At 43.1% G+C, this 12,817-nt stretch overlaps 1 protein-coding gene across 1 annotated transcript in view; it reads right to left on the minus strand.

Annotated features, from left to right (window-relative positions):
* Positions 1 to 12,817, minus strand: part of PGBD5 (piggyBac transposable element derived 5) — a gene marked incomplete at its 3' end in the record, with an annotated part of 67,976 nt that overhangs the window by 31,211 nt on the left and 23,948 nt on the right. The window contains exon 2 of the mRNA XM_082480832.1: positions 5,589 to 6,016. Within this exon, the coding sequence (XP_082336958.1) occupies positions 5,589 to 6,016 (428 nt within the window). The remainder of the gene's footprint in view (positions 1 to 5,588; positions 6,017 to 12,817) is intronic.

Genomic DNA, 12,817 nt, shown 5'->3' on the forward strand with positions numbered 1-12,817 from the left:
CTTCCTTTGATGCAAGCTATCTTGTTGATTTTTAATAGAAATCGTCCCCGTTTTCTTCCCTTAAATCCCCAGTTTGTTCAGGTCTAAGAAACTCCTCATCTAGTTGCTTTGCTCCCCAACAGCTGTGGGTTTTTTTCCTCTTCTTTATAGCCAACCTCATCCCTGCTTGATCTTCTTGCCAAGCTTTCACTCTTTGTTTTCCCCTCAATAAGTACACACACTCCAAGCGTTGGAGTCCCATCTTGAAGTCTTGCCCCTCTAGCAATTGCTCCATGTCACAACACCTTTCATTCACTGAACAAAACAGCCACTGCCAAGAGTGTCTGCCTTTCTTCTCCATTTTAGATCATCTCCAGAACTACACAGTTCCACCCATCCTGCTCTTACCACAGCCCAAATAGGCTTGTAGGCAAAGCCCAGAACCACCAACTGTTTTGTACCTGGACTTCCTGCACTCCATTGCCTTAGAAAATGAACCAAGATGTCCTTGAGATAGCTCATCTCCTCTTAGCTCCATGGCCATCCCCAATACAGGCTGTCTCTTCAGCCTGTCTCCTGGAGAAACTGCCTCAGCTTGCCTTCTCTCTGGCTTTTGGTGCGTACCACCCAGTCATGGAGTCCCCTGGGTAACTGCACCTGTATGCACTGATTCAGCCATTGCTTCTGCAACAGTAGCTTGTGCTTCTGCTTCTTTGCTCCAAAGCTGCTCCCATCTAGACTAAATTCTCTGCTGGTATCTGACATCTCTGCTTGCATATCTGTCAGTTCTGATTTTATTATGCCACATTTAGGAGCATCTCCCTCCCCTTCAGATAACCCCTTACTAATTCCTTTTTGGGTCATTGCACACATCCCTCTCCTCCTGCTGCAGATCTCACCGGCCAGTGAATCTGAATCTAAGCCTTTACCTCCAACTTGAGGTTGACCTTGCAAGGTCTTCTGAGCCAGGCAGTGCCTGCATTTTCCATGCTTTCTGAGTAACAGCTCTAAAATGTTACTCATTTCAGAGTAACAACCCCCCCACCCAGTCAAGTTTTCATCCAAGCCCATAGCCATCCTTCAACAGTTTTCCTTTTAGCCTCAACAAAAGACAATCCTGCCCTACAGATTGCTGATGGAAAGCCATTCTAGTCCATCACACTGGTAACACCGCTTTTCTTTCTTTCTCTCTGATAACTCTTCTTCTGCAATATATCAGAAGGATTCTTTCTCTTTACTTTTAAAGTTCTGTTTGGCCTATCCACATTTTACTGATCCTCTACCATCATTCAAAGGTTAACTTCCACCTCCAATGGAGCTATGATTTCATGCTCCTCTACCCATTTGTTCACTCTTCAACTGACTCTCTTTAAAGAAAAAAAAATCAGTTTTTACAGCACTCCATTACCATTAGATAATTTAAAAATAGCCGTAAAGGTTCATCATTTTCTGCTGTCAAACTCTCCCTAAAATCTGGCTTCACCAGATGATCAACTGGCCAAGAGTTACAGGACATCAGAAATTTACCTTGCGATTCAATAGTCTTATTGCTCCTCTGTCTTTCTCTTGCTCCATGTCTTATATGTGGCCAATGTTATCTGAATACTTGCATCTTTGTGTTACACTCACAGAAGCCCTCAGACAGAAGAGTCCTGGCTTGGGATCAGCAACCTCACTCACAAAGCATCATTTTGAAAACAGGAAAACTTGAGCAAGATCTTATAATTCAGAAATGCCCAATACCAAAGCAACATTTAATCATGAGCATGCAAAAGAGCTACAAGTTGATCAGCCTGGTTTTGCCCCTCTGTTTTCAGAGAAGCTGTCATCTAATGCTGCGAGCTGGTTTGGAAGAGCTATGTTGAACCTGCTTAGCTGTACCCTATGATACCACCAAAAGCAAAACACAAACAAGCCCCCTAGTAACTGGCCAAACTTTAGCACCATGCCCTTGAAGCAAGAGGTTGGAGTTATGTGTCTCTTTTTGCCAGGGAGTTCACGACTACCTGAGGTAAGGACTTACGCTGACTGTTCCCAGCTGACTCTTCACTGGGCAGATGCAACACTGTTTGGTTTCAAGATGCCAAAGAAAAGGTACTCTGGAGGAAGAGGAAAGGGGAGAGTGCTCGGAGCTGTGCTCCTGACCTCTCCCGTGCCAGTCAGGGGCAGCCAGAGACAGCATTCCTGTCTAGTCACATCCCGCTGACAAGCATATAAATACTCAGCAGGCGCAGAAGGATATTTGAGCAGTGATGTTATCTTCCTGAGCTCCTCTGGTTTCTGGAATTCAGTGTATACCCTTGGCAGGTGAGTACCCTTGAATTTACTGCAGTATACCTCCAGAGCTCAGGCAGGGCATCCTCCCTGTCTTCAGGCTTCCACGGCAGCACTGTACTGTAGACAGCAGCACAGCTACAAAACTAAACAGCAAAGAGATGACACTGATTCCAGGAACAGACCCCAAAACTCCACCTCTTGTTGCTCAGGTAGAGCCAGCAGTTATTTATACAGAAGATGCTGGGGAGGGATAGGATGCAGAGAATATTCCTGTCATTCCTATCCAATCTAGGTCAGAACATTTTTTTTTTACTTCGGAAATTGAAGCTAGCGCTGCTGATACACAATTATAATGTTCTGGGCTTTCAATACCTTCATAAGCTGAAGAGTAATTAGTTCCTTTTGTTTGTTCAGTATATTTAGCAAAATAATTATAATTCACTAGATTGTTTTCTTTGTTTTGGTATATTGGCATAGTTCTCTCTCTCTCTGTTTCCTTTCATAGAAACTGTGGTGTAATTTTTGAGCGGAGGGTTACACATGAGAAAAAAAAAAAACTGAATATTTTCTGACAAAAATTCCACTTGAAGAATCTTTGCCAGCTCTCCAAAAAAGAAAAGATCAAGTCTGTAGAAGAAATAACAGTGAAGGCAGATGTTGCACTGCCTGTTGGATGCAGACTGACTGCTCTGTCCATAGGGGCGAGTTAAACATGGCATCTTCCTTACCCATGTCCTGTGAGTCCACACCACCAGAGGAAGAAAGTCAGTAACAAGTCTACCTACGAGTCTGAACGGCCTTGCTGCATTCAACAGCAAAGAGCCCGAGTCGTTCCTCTGCTTGTTGCCATTTACAAGACATTTGCCTAAAGCTTTAGCATAAATCACGGCTCAGGCACAAGCCACCCGGATCCCACAAGTCTCATGTTTAAGATACAGGTGTACCTTAAGCCACAAATCCATTTTGAACTTGGAATTCCAGGTATCCCTGATTACGGAAACCTGGGCCTCTCCTCCCAAACCACTTTCAGAGGCAGCACATCCAAAAGCCCATCTGAATGGGTCTTCCCCTTGCCTTTTTCCTTTGGGTCTGTGCAACTGGGTTATTATTTTTAATTATTTGTATTATTTCTCACTGGGCCTGACATTCTGGATTTGATGTTCACTGCAGGCTGCTAATCTGCACTCAAGACAATTTCTAGAGAAAGGGCTTTCCTGCTGTTTTAACAGATGGGGTCCACATCTCGAGGCAGGTAGTGTGCAGCCCTGCCTGATGGCACCCAGGAGGATGTCAGGCACAAGGCTCCTTTCGGGACAAGGCTTGGAACATCCCCCAGTAGGCGACCGGCGCTACACTAGAGTATTTTTAACAACAGATTCAAAACCTTTTTCTTTCTCACAGAGTTATTTTTGAAGCTGTATTTTAGTGCTTTTTGTTCTGCTCAATACCCCTGAAACATGCTCTATAGAAATCACTGACGTAAACACTGACAAGGGAGCAGAGAAGTGGAGGGGGAAGGAAGAGACAGAAGAGAATTGGGCTGTCATTACTTCTTCCCCCCCTCTTTTTTTTTTTTTTTTTTTTAAGTTGCATCTCCTTACAAAGCTCAGCACAAGCATACATTTTGCTTGTAGAGATTTAGATGTTTTGCCACTACAAATAGGACACTGATTTTGTCAATTCAGTTCTCAAACCTTGCTTGGGAGGGGGAAAGGGAGAAGGGATATACATGCAAATCAAATTTTATCCTTTAATGGATTTGCACTCACAGCATGTCCCACAGCACACCATTATAAGCATTTACATTAGACACAGTGATCACATTTCTGAAGCCTTTATCTTCCACCCATTGAAGTCAGTGGCCATGAGGATTAGATTTCATATCTTAATGAGAGCTCGGTCCCAACAATACCACTTCTCTCACTGCCTGTTTTGTCTTGATGGAAATGCACCTTGCTGGCACCGCTTAGTGAGAACACTCCTAACTCCTCCACTATAACAGCTTTTTAGACAGCTGTGTCGTCCTGTATTATACAAGTATGATTTTTATTGCCTATAAAATAGAAAAAAACCCTGTAATCACTCCTGATTTATTTTAGGCACACTTCAATCGATGTGATGTATCTATGTCTTCATTAATTTTGTGCAGTGGGCAAAAACGTGATGCTTCAGAGGGGAAACAGGAAGAAAAAGAAGACAATGGACAGAACATCCTTTCCAAATGCCTAGGTCAAATCTTTATATTCTGAAAACAGAGAGTTGATTGAAAAGTTATTTCAAGCAGTAACATATTTCATGCTTACTGCTTTTTCTTTGCAGTCTTCTGAACATGACCAGTAGCAACAGCCCCAAAAGGAGATCAATTATACTCGAACAAACTTTAAATAGCATATGATGAATATTAAGAAAAGATATCCTTGCACTTCTTAAAAAAAATAAATTATTCTACTTTATAGCTGTAGTCAGACAACCACCAGCTACATAAGTGTCTATATTTAGTTCCTTACATTGTCTGCCCCATCCACGGAGCAGTCTCCCTACAGAATGGCATTCTGCTCTACCCCTAATTGTATCTGCAAATGAAAAGTCATGGCAGCCCTGTTCACTTTTACTCCTGGTAGGCTAGAAATATTTCCAGTTCATTGGCACTTTGGTCACAAATCCACACATCAATAAGTTTTTCCATAGGAGCATCACCTATCTTCAAAAACCAGGACTGGCATGAGGCGCGGGCGGTGCTGCTGAGGGCAGCTGACAACTGCAGCGAGCAAAGGTCCCCCTGCTTATTTTCCCTTAGCCCAGTCGTGAGGAGGTAGATGGGCTGCTGGACCATACGGCAAGCACCTACTGCTAAGGTCTCAGATGGCTGCTCCTAGCAAGCTCAGCTGCTGCATCCAACCCTCAGCCAGCAGCAGGAGCAGCTACAGGTTTTCGCTCCAGCCCAGCTGCCCCAGCTCTGCGCTTTCCACTTTCCCTCACCGGAGCAGCCGGCAACCTCCCATCCTCAGGGCAGCAAAACTTAGCGGTGCCAACCTCACTGAGGAGTCTCCAGGCTTGTTTAGACCACTAAAGCAAACAGCCCCAGCTCAGAGACCATCATTCCTATTGAAAGATGCCATGTACCTGCACTGCAGAGCTGTGAGTCAGACATTGCTGAGCACTCACACAGGACAGTGGTGCTTTCTCTCATGCTTCATGGAGGCACTGCAGCACGGCTTCTCTGTGAAGCCCCGGCTCTTTTTTTCAGGCAGCTGTGCTCTACACTTCCAGTCATAGCAGGACAACCTAGAGCATGTAGGTTAGATGTTCCCTGACAACAGCTTAACTCTTACCTGGGCTTGTGAAGGTCTAAAAGCGGAGTCAAAGCCATTCTGCAGAGAGTCCAGAAAAGGCTGGATTTTGTAGAGGCCATGCGTTGTCTGGCTCGAGCGGAAGGCCACAATATGGAAGTACTTCAGGATCTTCTCAAACCGTGATTGTGTCATGATAAGTGCAATGCTCTTGTTGCTGTAGAAGCCGCTGCTCCAGATGCTGAGAACAGACTCACAGTGGTGGATGCTGGTTGATATCATGTAGCCTAAGAAGGCCTTCATTTCCGTCAAGGTGACGTCAATCCAGGCATCGTCACTACCGAACCTCTCCTGGTACTTCTTGGCATACATGTTGGTTTGGACCACCATATTCTTTAGTACATTGTCAGGGACAAAGAGCTGAAAAAAGTCCATGGCACTGGCAGTCAGAGGCATTTTTCGAGTTGGACCTAGGACAAAAGCAAGAAGAGAAGATAAGCTCACTCCTGATCATCGCAAGGCATGTCACAACTACAGCAGTTTAAAGCAGGATTAACTTTCCTAGAGCAGGAAAACAAGGCCAGAGTGATAGCATGTCAGCTAATTCCTTTGAAAGTGCACCCCCTGTCTGACAGATCTCATCAGGAAACTTCCCCCCTGTATTCTCTGTCTTCCTCCTATGTGACACAAATACAACACAATCTGAATAGTTTCTTCCTCTGCTCTGCACACCCATTAGTCTGTAGCACGCAGGTCTGTGAGGCAACATGCATTTCATTTTTCCACTTATACACTATCTGTACCTTTTACCCTCAGCAGCTGTTCTGGCCTCTTTCTGGATAGTCTTTTATTTGTCCATAAGCATGTCAAAGCAGTGCCTTCCTCAAAACAGCCCAGAAGGAAGGTGTCTTGAGCCCACCAGAGAGAGTGCTGCCCCCATCCCAGCTGACATAATTCCTGGGCTCTAGAACCCGATCCCACCTTTCTTTTGCACCTCCGATTCCTGCCCAGTTCACGGTCATTAACGCTGTGACTTTTCAAATCTGCTTCTGCTCCCCACACAGAGCCACGCAGATCATGTCTATGCGCTTTTGAGTTCCGTGTCCCTGCCACCACATTGCAGCCTTATCCTGCACTCTGACATCCCCATGAGAGCACATTACCAGAACGCGTCAAAGACACCACGTGGCTCATGTCGCTGTCCTATGTCACAGGGAATATTTTTAGCATTATAGTGCATACGCTGGTCCTCTTCCTCCCATAACGTAATAAGCCCTGCAGTCCCACGCTGTCATTGCTCTAACTTTTCACAGATCTTGCACCTTCTCTGCCAGTTTCAACTATTCCATAAGAAGGGGGGGAGGAGGGAGAAGGGGAGAGGGGGAGAGAAGGGAGGCTCTAAGGGTTGGCAGCACTGTATCAGTGTAACAAGGTTATTCTGTCAGACACCAGATTACATTAAGCCAAATTAGGAACATCGAGCCTGCAATACCAGGGACGCAGGCACCAGTCCTTACAGCCCTCTCTCCTCTAATCCCTTCCATAAACTAATTAAGCTCCATTTTAAAAGTAGTGTTTTTCATGCTCCCACCCCGTGGCGGTGCTTTAGTCACCAGGTAAGGGCTATGCAGACAGGGACATTCTCTATTCTCCTACAGAAGCAGTGAAAACCAATATACCTGAGAAGGGCAGCATGGACAAACCCAATGGACCAGGCAGTGGTTAAGAGCAGTTCTACATCCCTGTGCAAAAGCCAGTGTCATGACTGTAACCCCAAACTAAGAGTTGGATCCAGTAATTACTGTGCCTTAGTTTAACAGCCTTGGGACTGCTTGAAAAATACTCTTCCTGACCAAATGCAGGAGGCCTGCAGCTTCTCATTTGAAGTTCTGCCTTGCCATTCGGTGATCTGGCTCTGCAGAGATCCACTAATGTATTGGTCAGGTTGCATTATCCGTTACCCCTGTATCTCAGCTCACATCCTTAGTTACAGCAACGACTACAGTTTGCAGAAATTTTGCATGAAACTTTACTACAAGGAATTCCACAAGTACTGTGGTTGGACTCGCTCTTAAGCTTTAAAGCTTGGGTGCACTCTGGTGAACTCAAGCTATTAGAAGGACAGCAAGAATAGCACCACGACATTGAAACAGCGGATCTTCAGATTGCAAAAAACACCAAAAAAGCAAACAAAAGTGGTTATTTTTTTTTCCAAGTGCAGTGGGAAAAGTAACGCATATTTAAAGATTACTTTCCAATTTTAGCTTGTGAGATTGAGAAACTGGAAGTGAAACAGTTCAGTTGAAAGCACATCCCTCTATACAGCAAGACCAGAGCAAAGAGCCTCACACAAACCATGTTCTGGTAAGAACAGAGCAGAAGATTTCAGCTTAAATGATAAAAGGTTTTCATTATCAAGTGAAAACTATGGGGCTAGTATAGATATACTTACTTAACCTTAACTGCTATTGCAATCATAAGCCTCTTAACAAAGAGCTCTCTTCTTCTGATCAGGAGATTTATATTCCGCTAGCACCCACTAGACTGTTATAGCTGACATAAAATGCTCTACAACTGATTCTGTACGAATGACTTACAGTACATCACTTCCTCCTTCCACACAACTTAATCAAGTTTTGACATTCTACAGCAGATATGTCTTTCTGATAACACCACACTGCACAGCGGGTATTCCTACTTATACAGGAAGCCTTGAGTAGCTATGGAACACAACTCCACTGCCCAGGTAACCTTCCAAGTAGAGCACAGAAGTAGTTTTTAAATTTTTGCCTTTAGAAGCTGGAGTTGGGAATGCGAGTAACTTTTCAAATCTTGCCCACAGCAACCAAAATGCATCCATAAAGCATTAAGTTTTACGAACTGAAATACATCAGTCTTGAGACAGGTGGATACGGACAATAGGCTGGACTCCATCTTTAGGAAGTCAAGAGCAACCAGAAGCACAAAAAGGTACTTCTGTATGTCATTTAATTTTTCAGTAGTTGCACAAGTTTACCTTGAGAAGTAATTATGGAAAACTGCCAGGTATACTGGACAGGACAATCCTTTCTTACCCAGCAGACCTGCTCCAGCCACACAGAACCTCCTATCTGCTCTCCTCCTTGAAATAAATATACAAGATTTGTATCCCATTCACGATGCAGAACCCACACAGCTCTAAAAAAGTGAGCTGAATCACTTTCTGACTCAAACATCAACCTAATTGTTGACTAAATATAATTCTGAAAGCCCCTGTATAATCTCATTGTCTTAAAAAATAGCCTTTATTGGCAAAGCCAGCACAATTGATTCATAATTTACTGATATGCAATAAAACAAGAATGACGTTGAATTTCTGTAGGAAGATAACTGAATTTTTAACGAGTTGGGGTTTGCATAGGTAATGATTAGTCAAAAATAAATTATTTAAATATGACTTTATCTAAGTACACAAATATATCCCATATATAGAGCTTAACTGCGTAAGAAACCTAAATAGTGAATTTGCACTTTTTAAGGATTTTTACATTGACTTAAATAGCATCTACCAGAAAATACTGGTATGAAAAGTGTTCAGTGCTCCATAGAGGCACCCTTCACCTTTCAAAGCTTTACTTAGTCTAATGAAATAGTGGCTTTGCCTAGTCTTCCATTCTCAGAATGAATATACGATTATGACTGTAAAATTCAGATTCTTCTCTCTCCTCTGCCCTAAAGTGTGGGTATGGAGAATATATTTATTTATATAGGGTTTTTTGCTTTAAAAACCAATCAGGCTTTCCAATATAAGTTATAGAGTCAGACCACAAGAGAACTCTTGGAGCTTCCAACCACGCAGCTAGTCCCTGTGGTCTGTGCACACCCGGGGGGGACAGAGCTCTACCAAGTCATCTCTGGCTGGGCAGCACACACGCCAGCACTAGCACTTCAGGCTTGCTTAAGCGACTTTGCAGAACATGTAAAATAACATAAACTTCCTCTGTTATGATACCACGTGCACACGCAAACTCTCCTTCTTCCTTCTCACCCTGTCTACCAGCACATACTAGCACGTGCAATCACCAGCAATTACCTTGCAAGCCACTACGGTGACTGGAATGTATTTTGACCAGGTTCGTTCCATTTTCTGGTTTGTGCTCAGAAGAAAAGTAAAAGTATCCTCCAGAGACACAGCTATTCAAATTGTAAGAATAGATCCAAAATAAACGAAGAAGCTAAGCAGGGAAAGCCATTTGTGTTTCGTACTGGAGATACGACTGTGGAATGAAGGCTGGCACCTCGCCCTCAGACTGCGCGCTCCTCAGAGCCCAGTTTGGCTCAGCTCAGGGCAAACTGCAGCAGCCTTGCTGGGTCCAATGCCTAGCGAGGGAGCAGGCTGCACGCTCAACTTCTCAGCAAACATGCACATTGCAGAAAACCCAGGAAGATTTAAGAAAAAGTTCACGTAAAACTTCCGTGTGACCACCCTTCAGGCAGCCCCTGCGCGTCCTCCTACAATCTCTGGTCTTCTCTCTCTGGGCCCCCACCAGTCACATTCTTCCCCCTGCTCCAACCCCACCAGTGTTTCCAGCCTTCCCTACTGAGCAGCATGTTAGGAGAAAAAAAAGAGAAAAAAAGAATTCCAAGTGAATTAACTGCTTTTCCCTTACTTAACTGGTTTGCAGGACTAAGTAATTGAGCACATTTTTAATAGGTTAAGTTATCCTTTTCCGTTTTTCCTGTTCTGATGACCAACCCGTTATTTAGTAGCTCAGAGTTCACAGACTCAGAATGAAAGATGGAAAGTTTCAAAACCTACCATAATCTATGGGTGCTTACAACATAATATACAAATCTTAAGGAGGTCAAAAGCATTGTCATTTTGGACAGGATAAATCAGATGTGTAAGAAGAAAATGCAGTGGAAGAAAACTCTCCTTTTGCTCTGCTGTGCAAAAGACTTAGTGCTCTCACTCAAAGTGTAACTGAAGTTCATGATAAAATATCCCATTACTTTGGTACGCTCAGGTATTACCATACACATGCCAATCCAAATCGCATGGTTTGGAAACGAATCTTGTACAGAGCTAATCCAGGGTTGACGTTGATATTAACTTCATTAGCAACTGGGCAGAGTCCTGAATAAGGCACAGAAGTGGTAAAAGCATCAGTCTAAGAATTTAAAAGTCATTTTATTGTTCTCTTTGCGCAAAAATCTAACAATTTATAGTCACGCATGAAGATAGCACATTTAGGTGTATTATATACAGATACATACTTAAGAAAAATCTATCCAGAATGTGTTATTTTTTGGCACTCAGGAAGTATTTTCTCCTCTGACATACAGCACAGCTTTCAAAGACCAGGGTTTGAAAAGACAATTAATTCCTTCTTCCCAAGTCCAAGCAATTAGAGACTGCTTTATATTCCCGAGAAGTCACCTTTCCAAAAGTACACAACATGATTTCTGGGTCTTATTTAGAGAACATAAAAAGTTGCTGATGGAAGAGTTCCGTCAGAAAATACACATTCATCAAAAAAATCATGATGTTTTCACAGAAAGTGTCAATTGATGAAATATGACAGACAGTTTAAACAATTTTTCATCTTTCTCCAGGAGTAGAGACCAATAGAAAGAGCTGAAAAATTAGCAACAAAATCAAAACTGATATTTAATATTTTGCAAGTGAGATTTTTCAGAATTTTGGTTTCACACTAAGTTCCCCCACGTAAGCTTTGGAAGCACTGGAGCTTATCTGGCTTGCCAGAAAATCAGTTTTCATATCACCTCTATTCTTAATGGCCTGGAAGAAATGTACATCAGACCATTCTCAAACCATAGCCACTTTGACGGCCTTATGACAAGCCTGTCAAGACAGCTTGAAGTAAGTGCATGTAACAGTTCTCTTCTGCGTTTTATTCCAGTTTATTTCATATACTGCTCTCCTGTAGAACTGGGCAGCAAGTATTCAGGTCTTTAATGCAAGATATTCTGCTGCATATATTTTTTTCATCTTCAAAAAAAAAAAAAAAGCAGCTAAAGCTCCAGTGACAAGTCTACTTTGCCAAGTCAAAGGAGTCTTCCTAATTTATACTAGCTGTGGTTCTGACCAATATTCCAGGGCAAGTAGATGCTTGCATTTGCTATTTTGGTAGATGAATCTCACTTGCCTTTAGGACTGCCTAGCACAAGAATTCTATATAAATGATCAAAACATGATCCATACTGTGGAGTTGCCTGTAGCTCAGAGCCAACCTACACAGATACAATAAAAAAAAACCCCACAACTCCCAAACAGACACTATATTGGCTTTCTTATTTGAGAAAGAAGAAACTGGATGTAGTCCTTCCAAAGATACAGTTTTCTTAGAGCATAAGGGCGCTCTCAGCAACCCATGCTTCTGGGTAAGTTTTTACTAGGTCACCTTCCCCCAGAAACTTACTTCATACCCTTGCCCGGGTGCTTAGTAGCACATTTTTGCTCCGCATTTAGTTTCAGTTAAGTTATTCCAAGCTACTTAGCAAAGCGTGATTTGACTGCAATTTTCCACCCTCCATAAGTAAGCCTTTGACAATGACTCCACATCTGCACATGATAACCATAGTGACAAAAATTGTTCCAAACAGCTTCCGTGACAGGCTTCCTTCTTCGCCCCTCCCAGCATTAAAAAGGACTGTTTTCCTCACAACACCAGCGAAAGCGATCCACACATTGCACTCTAACTTCAACCTGGTGTAGGCGAGGGACAAGTAATGTACCTGTTCCTACCCAATATAAGACGGCCTTCCCACTCATCATGACTGTGGCCTCCCAAGGCCCAGGGTGATAACCAAGGTGCCTTGCTCATTCCTCCTGCCTCATGCTGCTGTGCATTAGCTGGCAGTTCAGCCTGGACAAGGTGAAGAACTTCAGTGGGGCATCACAAACAAGACTGGGATGCCAAGGGTAAAGAATTTTGGCTGTCACTAAGCAGGTTAGCACGTGTGATAAGACACTGTATGAAAATAGTTAAATTTCTGGGCATTTTCAGGGGACCAAGCAGGTGGGTCTTACACCTTTCCCACTGACCAAATGTGTGCCGTACCACCAACAGCACTGGTCCAAGAATGAGAACATTTGAGAGATGTTGTGGTAGTCTTCCATGGAAGCGTGGCTTGTTGTAGATTTAAGCCATGCTCAAAAAAACAATTAAGAGAGTATTTATTTGTGTTTACCATCATGCTTTAAACCTACAAAGCCTTCAAGCTGTGACAAGTGAAGTAGAAAGAATAAAAAGCCCACTGAAGGTAAT

This window comes from Vanellus vanellus, assembly GCF_965231255.1.
Source record: "Vanellus vanellus genome assembly, chromosome: 3".
Classification (NCBI taxonomy): Eukaryota; Metazoa; Chordata; class Aves; order Charadriiformes; family Charadriidae; genus Vanellus; species Vanellus vanellus.